General features: G+C 47.6%; 1 protein-coding gene across 4 annotated transcripts in view; it reads left to right on the top strand.

The window, feature by feature from the left end:
• LOC129702576 (HMG box transcription factor BBX) overlaps nucleotides 1–17942 on the top strand; it is a 159468-nt gene that overhangs the window by 100281 nt on the left and 41245 nt on the right. For all 4 annotated transcript variants that reach the window (XM_055644362.1, XM_055644361.1, XM_055644363.1 and 1 more), the window contains exons 3-6: nucleotides 1099–1269; nucleotides 10524–10763; nucleotides 15861–16059; nucleotides 17710–17777. In XM_055644362.1, coding sequence (XP_055500337.1) covers nucleotides 1108–1269; nucleotides 10524–10763; nucleotides 15861–16059; nucleotides 17710–17777 — 669 coding nt within the window. In that variant the 5' untranslated portion in view covers nucleotides 1099–1107. The remainder of the gene's footprint in view (nucleotides 1–1098; nucleotides 1270–10523; nucleotides 10764–15860; nucleotides 16060–17709; nucleotides 17778–17942) is intronic.

The raw sequence follows: 17942 nt of genomic DNA, 5'->3' as shown, positions 1-17942 counted from the left end.
GCCACATCCACCTCCTCTGGCAGCTCATTCCATAAACCCACCAACCTCTGAATGAAAAAGATGCCCATTAGGTTACTACTAAATCTTTCCCCTCTCGCCTTAAACCTATGTCCTCTGGTTCGTGATTCCCTGCCCTGGGTAAAAGACTCTGTACATTCACCCTATCTATTCCCCTCATGATTTTATACACCCCCATAAGATCACAGCCTCCTGAGCTCCAAGGAATAAAGTCATTTAAAAGACATTTGGACAGATGCATGGATAGGAAAAGTTTCCAGGGAAGTGAGCCAATGTCGGTCAGGTGGGACTGGTGTTGATGGAATACCTGAGTCGGCATGGGCAAGTAGGGCCGAAGGGCCTGGTTCCTGCTGTGTGACAGGATGACTAAACAGAGAAACATAGAAAATAGGTGCAGGTGTAGGCCATTCGGCCCTTCAAGCCTGCACCGCCATTCAATATGATCATGGCTGATCATCCAACTCAGTATCCTGTACCTGCCTTCTCTCCATACCCCCTGATCCCTTTAGCCACAAGGGCCACATCTAACTCCCTCTTAAATATAGCCAATGAACTGGCCTCAACTACCGTCTGTGGCAGAGAATTCCAGAGATTCACCACTATCTGTGTAAAGTCCTAGCCTGCCCAACCACTCCCTGCAGTTAAGGCCCCAGTCCTCGTAAATCATTTTAAATTATTTGCATTCTGTAAAAGACATCCGCTCACATATTCCCACGGTGTGGAATGGGAAGCAGCTGTGGGAATGAGGGAGCGGAGATTCCACAGGAGCCGTTCTCCCTGTGCTCTGGGGGGAGAGGCTTCCCCTTTAAGAGTTGTGCTGCGAGGCAGAGCTGAGAATGCTGCTGCTGGCTTCTGCTGCTGCCGGCTGGCAGCGAGGCAGCAGAGGGAGCTCGTGCTCACCCTGAGCCCTGAGCCAGCGCAGCAATCTGTGCAACAATGAGGTGTGTCACCCTGGCCGCTGCTCCTGTAATGTGAGGATGAGTGTCCATGCCTGGGCTCTGCTCCACTGCGCTGTGCCTGCCTGCCCGCCCGCCTTGTCCCCATTGATAATCATGTGCTCTCTGTGTTTGTGTGATGCAGCTTGCCACCATGAAAGCCAGCAGCAGAAATAAAGACCACTCAGCAGATGGTGATGGAACTGGGAAACGACCCAAACGGAAGTGTCTCCAGTGGCATCCGCTGCTTGCCAAGAAGATGCTGGACTTCTCTGAGGAGGAGGAGGAGGATGAGGAGGATGAAGACATTGATAAGGTAGACGTGGAGTTAGTGCTCTTTATAAACTTGGCAGCACACTGACCCGGGTTGACGTGTCAGTGTCCAATGTCCACAATCACACAATGCTCCAGAATAAAGTGACTTCAGCAGCGCAACCTTTGTTTACCTTCAGAAGGTACACAAAAATGCTGGAGAAACTCAGCGGGTGCAGCAGCGTTTCGTCCCGAAACGTTGCCTATTTCCTTCGCTCCATAGATGCTGCTGCTGCACCCGCTGAGTTTCTCCGGCATTTTTGTGTACCTTTGATTTTCCAGCATCTGCAGTTCCTTCTTAAACACTTTGTTTATCTTCCTTCAGCTGCCCAATCTTCTTGTCACTTTCCACAGTCAACTGTTCAATTTTTCTACTTTGCCCGTTCTTAATAATTCAGTGTGAAGAAAATTCCCGACTGCCCATTCCCTCTGCAGATGCTGCCTGACCCGCCGAGTTCCTCCAGCATGTTGTGTTTTGCTCAAGATTCCAGCATCTGCAGTTCCTTGTGCCTCTCTCTTAGTAATTCATAGAAACATAGAAAATAGGTGCAGTAGTAGGTCATTCGGCCCTTCGAGCCTGCACCTCCATTCAATATGATCATGGCTAATCATCCAACTCAGTATCCCGTACCTGCCTTCTCTCCATACCCCCTGATCCCTTTAGCCACAAGGGCCACATCTAACTCCCTCTTAAATATAGACAATGAACTGGCCTCAACTACCTTCTGTGGCAGAGAATTCCACAGATTCACCACTCTGTGTGAAAAATGTTTTTCTCATCTCGGTCCTAAAGGATTTCCCCCTTATCCTTAAACTGTGACCCCTTGTTCTGGATTTCCCCAACATCGGAAACAATCTTCCTGCATCTAGCCTGTCCAACCCCTTAAGAATTTTGTAAATTTCTATAAGATCCCCCCTCAATCTTGTAAATTTTAGCGAGTACAAGCCAAATGCACCCATTCTCTGGGTGCATTTGTCTCTATTCCACTGTAACCACGACACCTGCGTAAGTAGTTCGTGTGGCTTCTCAAATTTCCTCCTTCCCTCCCTCTTCCTGCTGCCCGCTGGCGATTGTATGCTCGGGCAGGGGTCAGCGGGATGCCCCACTGGACCACAATCCATCCTGCGCACTGGGCTGGGTCTCAGCATCCACCCGCACCACAGTGGTTCAGTGCGGTGATCTCAGTGGCCAGCCTGTAGGTCAATTCAGCGGAACCATGTCCAGTCCTAGATTGTCTTAGACATATAAGATTATTAAGGGTTTGGACACGCTAGAGGCAGGAAACATGTTCCCGATGTTGGAGGAGTCCAGAAACAAGGGCCACAGTTTAAGAATAAGGGCTAAGCCATTTAGAACGGAGATGAGTAAAAACCTTTTCACACAGAGAGTTGTGAATCTGTGGCATTCTCTGCCTAAGAAGGCTGTGGAGGCCAATTCCCTGGATGCTTTCGAAAGAGAGTTAGATAGGGCTCTTAAAGATAGCACAGTCAGGGGATATGGGGAGAAGGCAGGAACGGGGTACTGATTGTTCACATTGAATGGCGGTGCTGGCTCGAAGGGCCGAATGGCCTACTCCTGCACCTATTGTCTGTGGTTCAGTGCGGAGTAATCCCAGTGTCCAGTCAGTGCTGAGGGACAGTGTCCAGTCTGTGGGTCAGTGCGGAGGGCTGGCCTTGCTGGACCTCACACCAAGTGGTCCCCCCTGTGTCTGGCCCCTGGCCGGTGAATGGTGAGGTTCCCCCTGCACCAGCCCGACTTGGCAGAAGCACAGAGGGGTGAAATATTGTCGTCTGTTGAATCTTGCAAGTTTCTAAATGCCTCCACTATTGAGATATAAATGATTAAAAGTGCTCCTTTCTTAAAACACTAAAATATTTACAAATCAGTAAAATAATAAAATGATGAGAGTAAACTAATTTTGATAAACATTTCCCATTGCCAGGCTGAGAAGCCCCTGCTAATGCAACCCTATCCCTGCCTGCACCAGATCTGGCCACTGTTGGAGTGGAGAGGTCTGCTCCTTTGTGTAATGCTGGGAATGACAGCAATGGATCCCTGGAGCCGAGCAGCGGAGAGGAGTAACACGTACAGTGGTGTCTGTGACTCGGGGGAGTCCAGGACAGGCCCTGCCCCTCCTCCCATCCAGCTTGGTCCCTCACCACAATCAGTCTGAAAAATGTTACCTACCCACGTTCTCCGGAGATGCTGCCTGACCCATTGAGTTACTCCGGCACTTTGTGTCTGTTTTTGAAAACCAGCATCTACAGTCTGAAGAAGGGTTTCGTCCCGAAAGGTCACCTATTCCTTTTCCCCAGAGATCCTGCCTGACCATGGGGCGAAAATCCCGGGGGGGGCCATGGGGTACACGTCCCCCTCTGTTTTGAGAGGTGGGGGACATCTCCCCCCCAAGCTTTTGTAATCCGGATTTTAAAACCCCATGAAATCTCCGCTTTCCGTGAGACTGGGGGTGCGACTGTTGATCGAGGGGGCCGATTGGGCGAGAGAGACATCAGTCAGCAGGCAATGGGGGTGAGACATGATGATTCAGCGCGATCAATGGAGGAGGGAGGAGTAAGGGGGGGTGGGACTGAGGATAGAGAGCGGTGATTGGAGGAGGGAGACGTGGCACAAACCTGCGCCTCATCCGCCGCCAGGATCGATCCCGGCCGGCTCTCCGGCGCCGCCCCGTCCCCACCCGAGTGGCCCATGCCCACGGGTGGCCAGAGAGGTCGGGAGTCAGACGGGACCTGTGCCCCCCAGGCCCACAGCCAGCGCAGAGAAGCAGCGCTAAACCCAGCTCAACTTTGACTGTCCCGCCAGGTTAACCTACAGCCCTGCCTGGACTTGCGGGAAATATGGCCCAGGTTTACAGCCAGCGCAGAGAAGCAGCGCTAAACCCAGCTCAACTTTGACTGTCCCGCCAGGTTAACCTACAGCCCTGCCTGGACTTGCGGGAAATATGGCCCAGGTTTACAGCCAGCGTGGAGAAGCAGTGCTGGTGTCCCGTCAGTCCAAGCAGGGCTGTAGGTTAACCCGGCGAGACAGGCAGAGTTGAGCCGCATTTAGCGCTAGATTGAGCCTCCTAGGCCTTGCGCATGTGTGTGTGAGCGCGCGTGGTCGCCAAAAAATTGTGTGTCCCCCTGTCCTCCGGTCCCCTCCATATTTTGATAGCGTTTTCTGTGCCTGGCATGATCCATTGAGTTACTCCAGCTTTTTGTATCTATCTTCAGTTCTTTGTGTCCCCAGGGCTAGTGTTTCTGTATCATGGGTTTGCTTGCATTGGGTGGTTCCTGCAATAACATCAAGCGTGACCAGACTACCTACCCAGCGAATCCTCGCTGACGGTGCTCTAAGGCTACCCTTCTTACGCCACTACATTAGTTAAATGCAGTGTGCTTCTGCTCACAATTTAGGTTTCCCCACCTCCACCAGTTACTGATCAATAACTGCCACAAACCCTGCTGTGCTGGTGTCCTCTTTGATGTTTCATTCCATGCTTAATTTGGGAGCCTGCGATCAGACAAGTAATGAAATGACTCTCTTCCATTCAAAACCAGGTGTTTTACACTTAACAGTCAGATTATGCGCTCATTTCGTGGGAGAGTCTCGGACCAGAGGACACAGCCTCTGAATAAATGGACGTACCATTAGAAAGGAGATGAGGAGGAATTTTTTTAGTCAGCGGATGGTGAATCTGTGGAATTCATTACCACAGAAGGCTGTGGAGGCCAAGTCATTGGATATTAAGGTGGAGACTGACAGGTTCTTGATTAGTGAGTGTATCGGGTAATGGGGTGAAAGCAGGAGAATGGGGTTGAGAGGGAAATCAGCCATGATTGAATGGTGGAGTAGACTTGATGGGCAGAATGGCCTCATTCTGATCCTAGAACTTATGAATTTCACATCTCTGTCTGCTGAAGGTGGAATCATTTACCTCCGTTCATTGTTGTGTGCTCATTCTTGGGGATAATTTTCCTTTTTGCAAACATTAACCTTATCCGTTATAAATATTTTTGCACATTTTGCACCACTCTTTCCAGAGGGCATTCCACATCTTAAAGTGATATAGTCCTGGAGACATTCAGCACGAAAATAGGCCCTTCAGCCCAACTTGCCCATGCTGACCAAGAAATCTAATCTAATTTATATAACCTAGAAACATAGAAAATAGGTGCAGGAGGAGGCCATTCGGCCCTTCGAGCAAGCACCGCCATTCAATATGATCATGGCTGATCGTCCCCAATCAATAATCCGTGCCTGCCTTCTCCCTATATCCCTTGATTCCACGAGCCCCTAGAGCTCTATCTAATGCCCCTGTCCCACTTAGGAAACCCGAACAGAAACCTCTGGAGACTTTGCGCCCCACCCAAGGTTTCTGTGCGGTTCCCGGAGGTTTTTGTCAGTCTCCCTACCTGCTTCCACTACCTGCAACCTCCGGCAACCACCTGCAACCTCCGGGAACCGCACGGAAACCTTGGGTCGGGTGCAAAGTCTCCAGAGGTTTCCGTTCAGGTTTCCGTTCAGGTTTCCTAAGTGGGACAGGGGCATAATTCTCTCTTAAATCCATGCAGTGATTTGGCCTCCGCTGCCCTCTGTGGCAGGGAATTCCACAAATTCACAACTCTCTGGGTGAAAAAGTTTTTTCTCACCTCAGTCTTAAATGACCTCCCCTTTATTCTCAAGATTCAAGATTCAATTTATTTGTCATTTGGACCCCTTGAGGTCCAAACGAAATGACGTTTCTGCAGCCATACATTACAAACAAATTGACCCAAGACACAACATAATTTACATAAACATCCATCACATCGCTGTGATGGAAGGCCAAAAAAACTTATCTCTCCACTGCACTCCCCCCCCCCCTGATGTCAGAGTCAAAGTCAAAGCCCCCGGCTGGCAATGGCTATTGTCCCGCAGCCATTAAAGCCACGCCAGGTGATGCAAGGTCGCACACCGGGTCTTGATGTTAGAGCCCCCGGTGTGCGCTCGCAGAGTCCCGCGGCCATTCCAAGCCGCGCGGGACGGTGATGTCAGGCCCCGCTCCAGGAGCTCTTCAACCCCGCAACTCGGGCGGGAGAAGTCGCCGTTGCGGGAGCCCTGAAAAGCGGTCTCCCTCCAGGGACCCGCGGGCTCCCGGTGCCGCCGTTCGCCAGACCCGCAGTTGCAGCCTCCGAATCTCCGGAGGTCGGGCCGCAGCAGCAGCAGCGCTCCACCACCGCTCCACCCGCTCTGGACTCGGCCAGCTCCACGACGGTGAGGTGAGTCGTCGGCACTGGAGCCCCCGGTCTTCCTGTTGGAGGCCGCTCCTCGTTGCAGCCCCAACGACAACGGAGACCCGACAAAGAAAAGGTCGGGTCTCCCGTGCAGGGAGAGATTAAAAGTTACCCCCCCCTCCCACCCACCCCCCCACATACACACCCCAACAAAAAATAACAAAAACTACATAAAAACATAGACAAAAAATAATAAAAACGCAGACGGACTGCAGAGGCCGCTGCTGACGAGAGTCGCGCCGCCCACACAGTTCTAAGACTGTGGCCCATGATTCTGGACTCGCCCAACATTGGGAACATTTTTCCTGCATCTATCTTGTCCAGTCCGCATTTGTCTGCATTTGGTCTATACCTTTCCTATCAATGTACCTGTTCAAATGTTTTTTAAATATTATTGTACCGGCCTCAACAACCTCCTCTGGCAGCTCGTTCCATATATCCACTGCCCTCTGCCCCTCAAATTCCTATTTAAATCTTTCCCCACTCACGTTAAACCTATATCTCTAGTTTCCCTTCGTCTGGGTGAAGGACCCTGTGCATTCACCCAATCTATTCCCCTCATGATCTTATACACCACTATATGATCACTCCACATCCTCCTGCACTCCAAGGAATAAGGAGCCTGCCCAGCCTCTCCTTGTAGCTCAGGCCCTCAAATCGCGGCAAAATCCTCATAAATCATCTCTGCACTGTTTCCAGCTGAATGGCATCCTTCTTATAGCAGGGTTATTAAAAGCTGAACACAACACTCCAAGTGCAGCCTCACCACAGTCTTGTAGGACTAACAGGCCTGTCCCACTTGGCGATGTTTTAGGCAACTGCCGGTGACTGTCATAAAACTGGCGCCAACCTACGTCATCCTGGCGGCAACCTACCACAGCGCCAACGTCTGTAGAAGTCAGGCTATGCTCATTGGCTTCAAACCCACTGTCGCTGAAAAGTTTTCAACATGTTGAAAATTTAGCTGCGACCTGAAAGAAGCTACGACGTTTTGCGCGACTGAGGAGACTATTCCCGGCGAACATGTGGTGACAAACTAGTCGCCTGCAGTTGCATAAAAGATCCCCTAAGTGGGACAGGCCCATTACTTGTATACTCGGCACTGACTGAAGAAGACCAGATATCTTCACATAGTAAAGTCCTAACTTCTCATTGGTTTATTTTGACACATGCATCGGTCTGGTTATTATAAGTGACAATAGGTTGTTGAAACACCTCTTGAATATTAGCCCCAGATTTTCTTAGCTTTCTTTCTCTGTGCTATTGGAAGGACTCCTAGTTTCTCCTGCGTGTACTCATAAGTAAAATCTTTCAACTCTGCATTTACTTTCTGTGCCTCTCCTAAGCTCTGGTTTTCTTAGTAAAGCAGAGCATAAAATGACCTGGTGGTGATGTTACTAGTGGAGGGAGGATATGCTGATGTTATGGTCTCTAGTGTAAGGATGCCAGAGTGTAGAAATGTCAATGATATATAAATATTTGTAACTATGAAGAGTAGCACAGTTGGTCTTTTTTTTTTAATTTGGAGATTAGTATCCATCCATTAGGTAAATTTCAAAATGCAACCATTTTCTTTTCAGTTTTGCTGAGATCTGGTCTTTAATCTGACTGTAGTTTGTCATGTTAGTGACTCTGCTTTCAGGAATAAAAAGGATTTGCATTCAAGAGTAAGATGGTACTATTGAACACAGCACAATTAGCCTGTAAGTGGAGCTGCAAGGAACTGCAGATGCTGATGTACACAAAAAAGACACAAAGTGCTGGAGTAACTCAGCAGGTCAGGCAGAAGGGTCCCAACCTGAAACATCACCTATCCATGAATTCCAGAGATACTGCCTGACTTGCTGAGTTACTCCAGCACTTTGTGTCTTAATGTGTAAGTGCCTTGCCCTAACAACTTTTATAACAGTTTCTAACATTTCCCTCACATTAGACCAACTGCCCTGTGATTCTCTGGTTTCTTTCATTTTGAATAATGAAATTTCTTTGGACAATTCCCGATGTAATAAAACCTTCCCCAAATCTAAGGAATGTTGGAAATTTAAAGCAAACACTTAAAGCAACTATCTCTCTGGCAACTTTTTTGAGACACGAGAAAGAAGTCAGTCAGGACCAAGAGTTTGTCAGCCCAGTGCAATAACAGTTGTCCGAATACCACTGATTGTGACTCCCCTCAGTTCCGCCCTCTGTTTTAATTCCAGAGTAGCAGCAAGTTCCAGGATATTGCCTGTATCGCAGTGGTGAAAACCTACACCAAATACATGCTTAATGGACCTAGGCTCACTTTCTACAGGAGCAACCTGTGCAAAATACATCGGCCTGCATTCTACAAGAATAAAAATTAATTAAAACATGTATGAACTCATTCCTGCTTAAAATATCCATTGAAACTTTCACAACCTTTTTTACTCGTGGACATTTTTCATCATGCTAGAAAAACGCCCCGACCTACTTGATGCCACGAGTACCTACGACTAGCATCATGGCCTGCGACGACCTACCTACGACCTCGTGTCGACCATGCTGCGAGTATGAGTCAAGGGCAAACTCGGCAGAGATCGTGAATTAGGTTGTGAAAGTGGGATAGGCCCTTTTACCATGTTTACAATTCCTGGCTAGCTTTATTTCATACTTTTATGTTTACTTGTTAATCTTTTCATCGTTCTTTGCTATTTTTATTCTCTTGTCACCCATCTTTGCACAATTATGGCATAAAACTTTTTTAAAAATTCACATCATCAACTTTTTTAAATTACAATGGATGGTGGGTCCTCCCCTTAGAATGTTTCTTTTGCAGTGGCTTGTATCTTGTGAACTCTGCAAGGTCCCCTGAGAGCCTGCATCTCCATGGATCCATCCCTGAACCTACTCTGGGAGTCCGCTCATACCCTCCTGTTTAATCCTTATTTAAGTTTAATACTCCTTCTGGAACTGAGTGTTAAAGTCCTGGCTGCAGTGCAGGGGTATGAGGATCATTGGCTGCCCTCTCCCCTCCCTGATGGACATCTACACCTCCCGCTGCCTTAGCAGGGCAAAGAAGATCATCAAAGACAGCTCCCATCCTGCGTTTGGACTGTTCGACCTGCTGCCCTCTGGAAGGCGCTATAGGTGCATCAAATCCAGGACAAACAGACTCAGGAATAGTTGCTTTCCGAGAATTATAACTACTATAAATTCAAATTCACACATGCCCTGGCTACACACCCCCAAACGGACTTCCATTTTTATTTTTGTATATATGTATGTAGGGCCGCAGAATTTGTGCACCTATTCCCCCCCCCCCCCCATCTCCCTTCTGTTTTTTGTTTTTTTCTGTTTCTTGTTTTTTGTGCTAAATTGTATGTATGCACTGAGTACGAGCAGCTTTCAGTTTCACTGTACATGTATAGTGACAATAAATGGCATATCTATATCTATCCATGTGAGGTGAGTGATTAATACCATCTCATGGTGCAACACAAGGTCATGTGCACACTGTCTCATGGTCAGCTCCAAGCATCCTGCAGTAAAAACTATTCCAAAACACTGTTTAAACTTCTAATCCAAGTTTCCTCGACCCGCCTGATGTTTTTCCTCTCGTCTGATTATAATCCCTCGTTTAGATCATTGCAACATTTTGAAAAGCCTCTATTATTTCTTCCTTTGCATTATGTCCTGCAGGGTGGTTGCTGTTAAGGGGTCTGTACACTGCCCACCGCGATTACTGGTGGTTCCTGATCCCTGGTGACTTTCAGGTCGGGACCCACCTCCATGATGCTGCCTGACATGCTGATTTACTCCAGCACTTTGTGTCTTTCCTTTGTAAAGCAGGATCTGCAGTTCCTTCTGTCTTCTTTAAAATGAGACCTCTTTTGTTACCGATATCACTGAGAATCTACAAATCAGGTTTCGGGATGAATGTGAAGCGGTTTGCTGTGCAGTGGGCATTCATGGTTATTTTTCTTGCTCCCTATATTAATATTGCCGTGACGTTGTTTCCCGCAGGATGCCCTGATGAGTACCGAGGGTCTGGAACACGAGGCGGATGAGACGGACGACGACTCTTCCGAGCAACGTGCCCGCAGGCCAATGAACGCGTTTCTTCTCTTCTGCAAACGCCACCGCTCCCTGGTCCGTCAGCAGCACCCTCGTCTCGACAATCGCGGTGCAACAAAGATTCTAGCGGACTGGTGGTCTGTCCTAGATCCAAAGGAAAAACAGAAGTACACCGACCTGGCGAAGGAGGTGAGCCGTGGGCTGGAGTCTCCGTACTCTGTGTAGGAAGGAACTTCTGATGCTGGTTTACATCAAAGATAATTATCACAGCAGACACAAAATGCTGGAGTAACTCAGCGGGACAGGCAGCATCTCTGGAGAGAAGGAATGGGTGATGTTTCGGGTCGAGGTCCTTGTTTAGACTTTCTGTACTCTCCACGGGTCTTTGGCTACCAGCAGTGGCTGCCGTCTACATTCTCTTGGGTCCCCATTCTCTACACGGACTGGTGGCTACCAACAGTGTGCTGGTGTCTCTACTCTGCAGGGGCTAGCGACAACTAGCAGTGGCTACCAGCAATGTGCTGGGGTCTCCGTTAAAGTTGCCCATCTCTCAACTTAAATCTATGCCCTCTAATCTTAGCCCTCCCCTTGCCTTGGGGAATGACTGCTCCCCATATGATCTTCATTCCACCTATAGCCCTCGTGATTTCAGAATCCTCTGTGGGATCACCCATCATCCTCCTACGCTCCTGGGGCTAAAATCCCGACCTGCCCAGACTCTCTTCCTAACTCAAACCTTCCAGATCCGATAAGGTCCTCGTAATCTATTTTTGCACCCTTTCCAGTTGAATCCCATCCATCCCGTACCAGGGTGACCAGAACGGTCCATGACGAGAGACGAGAGGAGGGAAAAGAAGCAGGTTGGTGGGAGGAATGTGCGACCTTTCTGTCCTGGGCCTCCTCCATTGCCAGAGTGAGGGCCGCACACACACTGGAGGAACAGCACCTCATATTCTGCTTGGGTGGCTTGCAACCCAATGCTATCAACATGGATTTTTCCAATTTCAAGTAAATTGTGGCCTTCCATGGAATTCTCCAATTTCAAGTACTCTGGCCTTCCAGCCTTCATTAACTAGGAGCGTAAGATTAGCCACCCTCCAGTCTTCCTGCATCAATGATACAAATATCCCCACTCGCGGCCTATAATTTCTCCCCACGATCATCCTCGGATACACTTGATCAGACCCTGAGGATGATTGTCCTTCATGCATTTTAAGACCGCCAGCACTTCTGTGACATGGACCCTCCTGAAGACATCGCCATTGACTACCCAGTTCCCCAGTATCCATGCCTTTCTCCGCAGTAAATGCAGACCTGAAATATTCATTTCACACCTCGCCCACCTCCTGTGGCTCCACGCAGACAACCTTGTAACCGTTTAATCTGCCCTATTCTTTCCCTCCTTGCTATTTTACTCGTGATATACCCAAATGCCCTTGTCCCACTTAGGAAACCTGAACGGAAACCTCTGGAGACTTTGCGCCCCACCCGAGGTTTCCGTGCGGTTCCCGGAGGTTGCAGGTGGTTGCCGGAGGTTGCAGGTAGTGGAAGCAGGTAGGGAGACTGACAAAAACCTCCGGGAACCGCATGGAAACCTTGGGCTGGGTGCACAAAGTCTCCATAGGTTTCCGTTCAGGTTTCCTAAGTGGGACAGGGGCATTAGAATCTACTTTGGACTTTGCCAGCCTGTCTATTACATGGTATTTCCTTTAACTGGCTTTTAAAATGCATCTACATATTATCAGCTGTGTTTGTCCTCCGAATCCTCTCCACCATTTCTGCAAAGAACTCAATTGGTGGTCCAACACAATTTTCCTTTGAAGAAAAGTTGACACTACATATTTTTCACCTTGGCTGCACCATAACAGTGAGCACTGCCTGCACTCCCCCTAGTGGCCAGCCACAGAAGCAACTGATTATTGTCAACTTCCAATGATAATTTTGTAGGTACACAAAAATGCTGGAGAAACTCAGCAGGTGCAGCAGCATCTACGGAGCGAAGGAAATAGGCAACGTTTCAGGCCGAAACCCTTCTAATTTTGTGTTCATTGATGTTTAAGAAGGAACTGCAGATGCTGGATAATCGAAGTTAGATGAAAAATGCTGGAGAAACTCAGCGGGTGAGGCAGCATCTATGGAGCAAAGGAAATAGGCAACGTTTCGGGACCCGAAACGTTGCCTATTTCCTTCGCTCCATAGAAGCTGCCTCACCCGCTGAGCTTCTCCAGCATTTTTTGTCTACCTTGTGTTAATTGATAGTAAGTTTCAAAATGACAATGGACTCCATTAGTTAAGGTTTGCAAATATATATGTTATACATTTGCAGATGCTAGATTGTCATCATTTTCAGCTTTCATATTGCCTTTGGGATCGCGTATGAACATTGTCATGAGTAACTTGATTGCTCAGGATGCTAATGGCAATTAAACTAATTCTTTGGTGATTGAGAATCTTGTTCTGTTTAATGTATTTGAAGCAAGGAAATGGCTCTTTTATAATAGCATTCATGTAAAACGTTAATGTGGATTTCTGTCCAACTTCAGCGTGTGCTTATGGTTATTGTGGACTCTCGAGGAAACTAGGAAAAGCTCACTGGGGAATTATAATTCTCCATCCTCTGACGTGCAGGATATCTGTGTCATTGCTGGAGCAGGTTCAGCAAGGCAGTGTCCTATGCTTAACATTATTTACCTGAGGTATCAGTGACTGACCAATTGTATTATTATTTTCCAAGTGCACTACTACTTCTGATGTCAGTGTTATGGGAAATGCTTTTATCTCAGCCTTGTGGGAAAAATGGGGTAGAATTTCATGTGTAGGTAGGAGCTGCAGATGCTGGAGTTACTCAGTGGGTCAGGCAGTATCTCTGGAGAGATGGAATGGGTGACGTTTTGCCCTTCTTCAGACTGGGAGTCAGGGGAGAAGCAGACAAGAGATATAGAAACATAGAAAATAGGTGCAGGAAGAGGACATTCGGCCCTTCGAGCCAGCACCGCCATTCAATGTGATCATGGCTGATCGTCCCCTATCAATAACCTGTGCCTGCCTTCTCCCCATATCCCTTGACTCCACTAGCCCCTAGAGCCCTATCTAACTCTCTCTTAAATCCATCCAGTGACTTGGCCTCCACTGACCTCTGTGTCAGGGAATTCCATAAATTCACAACTCTCTGGGTGAAAATTTTTTTCTCACCTCAGTCTTAAATGACCTCCCCTTTATTCTAAGACTGTGGCCCCCCTGGTTCTGGACTCGTCCAACATTGGGAACATTTTTCCTGCATCTAGCTTGTCCAGTCCTTTTATAATTTTATATGTTTCTATAAAATCCCCCTCATCCTTCTAATCTCCAGTGAATACAAGCCTAGTCTTTTCAATCTTTCCTCATATGACAGTCCTGCCATATGGGGGGGTAAGGTGTGAAAATGACAGAGCAGAGCAGGCAATGTTCAAGGACATTTTGATTATCAACATTTATATGCACATGTACATGGATAAGCAAGGTTTAGAGGGATAAGGGCCAAATGCTGGCAGGTGGGACCAGCTTAGGTGGGGCATCTTGGTCAGCATGGACAAGTTGGGCCGAAGGGTCTGTTCCTCTATTTCTTCCCTTTATAAAGTGCAGGAATGCAATATTGTGCCTTGAAATTTTATCAGAGCATTTCCTTAAATTGAGTGTGAAGTAATAGTTTCCATTTTGGAAACACTCCTTTCATTATTCAAACTTAATATAACAATGTGATAAATTTCATTTCACCTATAATTCATTCCACATTATTGGGCCTTGCAGTAGTTGTAAACAAACTTGACCATTATGCGATAGTCAGTCCTGAAATCTCAACTCTGCTTTTTGAAGGCAGTATTGTGGCATAAATCAAGCAGTGTGAATATATTTAGAGGCATAAACACTGCTCTGAGCTGGTTTTCATCCTTGATGTGACAACCAACCTCATTGAACGACTGGCATCCGTCAACTGACTATCATTCAATGTTGTTTAATGGTTGACTGAGCCATCCTTCCCTCCCCACGCCAAAGATATGACGTTAATATCCTTCAATATCCGGTGGCATTTGGCCTTTTCCAAGGCAAGGCCGCTGTCAATATGAGAGATAGGGCCATAAAGCACGGAAACAGGCCTTAGGCCCAAACTGCCCATGCCGCCCAAGATGTCCCCTGGGCAGGCTGGTGTCACATTGTGAGAGTGTGAAAGAAAAACTAGGGAACAAGAAGAAACGAGCAGTGCCTTGCCAGGTCTGGTGAAACTGGGCATAGTGGGCAGCAGGGGTGCTGAAGAAACGGGTAGTGGAGTGGGTAAAGGGACCGTGAGACCAGAGTCAGCCAGCGATGCACTCGCCTGAGAGATGGGACGAGACTAGGGACGTGTAGAATTTCAGAGTTGCTGGGACATCAGAACCTGCTTGCAGTCTTTGCCTGACAGTGAAGGCAGGGCTGACGAGGTAATGTTGATTCCTAAATCTGTTGCTGTCTGATGTTGTCATCTATCCAGGAGCCTGTGTTAATTAAATCAGGTTGGGTGGCAACTAAAACTTGTTGCTAAATTTACACACCTCCAGTGGGCAAGACATAATTAAACCTGGTATGATGTGTGTCTGTATTCTCCGGCCTTGGGCTTGGAATGGACTTTGTGGAAGATGTTAAGATGCATTATAATAGGTTAAATGTCCACTGTATCCATTTAACATTGACAGGATAGAACATATTGAAGCTGCTGTCGATATTCTGGGTCTTGCTTCCAGTGCCACTAATATATAAGAATGGAAATTTCACTCAACATATTGTGAAATTGTTAAAACTGACTCTATGCATTTTGTTGTTACAAACTGCTCAAGGAGCATAGGAACCTCTCTCAGCATTCCCCTCCACAGATGCGTGCCTGACCCACTGAGATCCTCCAGCGCTTTGTTTTTGGCTCAGGATTCCAGCATCTGCAGTCTCTTGTGTCTACGTCTCTAGTATCTCAGGCTTGACAACACAGTGTTCTGTCGCCAAGATGCTTACTTATCTCCTCAAGTGCGTGTTAATTTGCTGCAAAACCAGTCACAATTATTTCTTCTGACGTGCATGAACTGTTCCCGAAGTTGGTCTGGGTTTGTAGGAAAAGTTTCGAGTCAACATTTATCTGCTCGTGAAACTTGTGTATAAATGCGATCTTGTTAATTTTTGGTTGATTTTCTGTTCTTGGGATGACGGGGTGTGTTGGCAAGTTTGTGGTGGGTGCACCGATGTGCCGTGCTGGTTCCCATTAATGCTCCTGCTGTCCTCCCGCAGTACAAGGATGCCTTTCTAAAAGCTAACCCTGGCTACAAGTGGTGTCCGACCACCAACAAGCCTCTGAAGAGTCCCTCGCCCACCGTCACCACCAGAAAGAAGCTGTGGACCTTTCCAACAGACCCCACAAAGGACTTTCCCATTATCAAGCGGGTGGTGAATACTGAGGAAATGCCACAAATCAACTTTGCCATGGCAGGTAGATGATCTCATCGATGGTTCAAGCATGTTGATCATTGTTTCAAGAATTATGATTGGGTGGGGGGGTGGATAGCAAATTCAAAAGCGTTCCTTTTGGAGTTCTTGGCTCTGGCAGTCATAGAGTGATACAGTGTGGAAGCAGGCTCTTCGGCCCAACTCGTCCATATCCCTCCAAACCTGTTCTCTCCATGTACCTGTCTAACTTTCTTAAACGTGGGGATAGTCCCAGCCTCAACGACCTCCTCTGACAGCTCGTTCCATACACCCACCACCCTTTGTGTGAAAAAATGACCCCTTAGATTCCTATGAAACCTTTTCCCCCCCTTAAACCTATGTCCTCTGGTCCTCGATTCACCTACTCTGAGCAGGAGATTCTGTGCATCTACCCGATCTATTCCTCTCATGATTTTATACACCTCTATAAGATCACCCCTCATTAGTCCCACCTGCCTGCGTTTGGTCCATATCCCTCCAAACCTGTCCTATCCATGTATCTGTCTAACTTTCTTAAACGTGGGGATAGTCTCAGCGTCAACTACCTCCTCTGACAGCTCGTTCCATACACCCACCACCCTTTGTGTGAAAAAGTTACCCCTCAGATTCCTTTTCCCCTTCAATTTAAACCTGTATCCTCTGGTCATCGGTTCACCTACTCTGGGCAGGAGATTCTGTGCATCTACCCGATCTATTCCTCTCATGATTTTATACATCTCTATAAGATGACCCCTCATCCTCCTGCGCTCCAGGGGATAGAGACCCAGACTACTCAACCTCTCCCTGTAGCTCACACCCTCTAGTCCTGGCAACATCCTCGTAAATCCTCTCTGTACCCTTTCCAGCTTGACTACATCCTTCCTATAACATGGTGCCCAGAACTAAACGCAATACTCTAAATGCGGTCTCACCAACGTCTTATACAACAGCAACATGACCTCCCAACGTCTATACTCAATACTTTGACTGATGAAGGCCAAAGTGCCATAAGCTTTTGTGACCACCTGATCTACCTGCGACTCGACCTTCAAGGAGCCATGCACCAGTACTCCTAGATCCCTCTGCTCTTCAACACTCCCCAGAGCCCTACCATTCACTGTGAAGGTCCTGCCCATATTAGACTTGCCAAAATCTTCTGTGTACCTTTTCCATCTTGAGTAAATCTTAGCTGTATTCTTCCTGTTCCTCTGATCTATCCAGGCTCCCAAACACTGCACAGTGCGTGCTTTGGTCACTTCTCTGTGCCAATGTGTTCAGCTTGTGAACGTGATGTTGCAGGGCCACCAGCGGGTGTGTGTTGCGGGGTGGGGGGGCTCCAGCAGCTCGGAGAGCAGTGACAGCGAGCCCCACACCTGAGTCCCAATCAAGCTTGGCTGAGATTTGCAGGCAGTTCAGACATAAAGTTGTTCCATCCGATAACAAGCTGTTACATTTTGTGAAGCATCCGCTCAATGGAACTGATTACAGGGGCAAAGTTATGTTAAAATCTCCAAAACCGTAATCTCCTTGCTAAACCATAAGTCAACCCTGAGCAGCAAGAAAGGAGACTAGACAGAGGGGTGGACTGGCACGGACCTTTAGTTATGTGTGATAGATTGTGTCATGGAATGACTTTGGGAATGAATAACGCATACCTATATCTCGTTACCGCTAGATCCCACTCAAATGGGAGGACTCAGCATGCTGCTCTTAGCAGGAGAACATGCCTTAACGGCCAAGGAGGTACGTTGATAGGATGCTCTTTGCCGTAGATTGGTTTAAGGACTTGATCTTGTTTGATAAGTTTACGACACTTAAATGTGGTAAGTTCCTTGCGTTGTTCGATTTGCTTTCCACTGCACAACTTTAAAAAGACGATAATGAAAACATTTCTTTCATAATCTTGGA

The sequence above is a fragment of the Leucoraja erinacea genome, chromosome 13, assembly GCF_028641065.1.
Source record: "Leucoraja erinacea ecotype New England chromosome 13, Leri_hhj_1, whole genome shotgun sequence".
NCBI classification, from domain to species: Eukaryota; Metazoa; Chordata; class Chondrichthyes; order Rajiformes; family Rajidae; genus Leucoraja; species Leucoraja erinaceus.
This window is presented reverse-complemented; position numbering and strand designations above follow the sequence as displayed.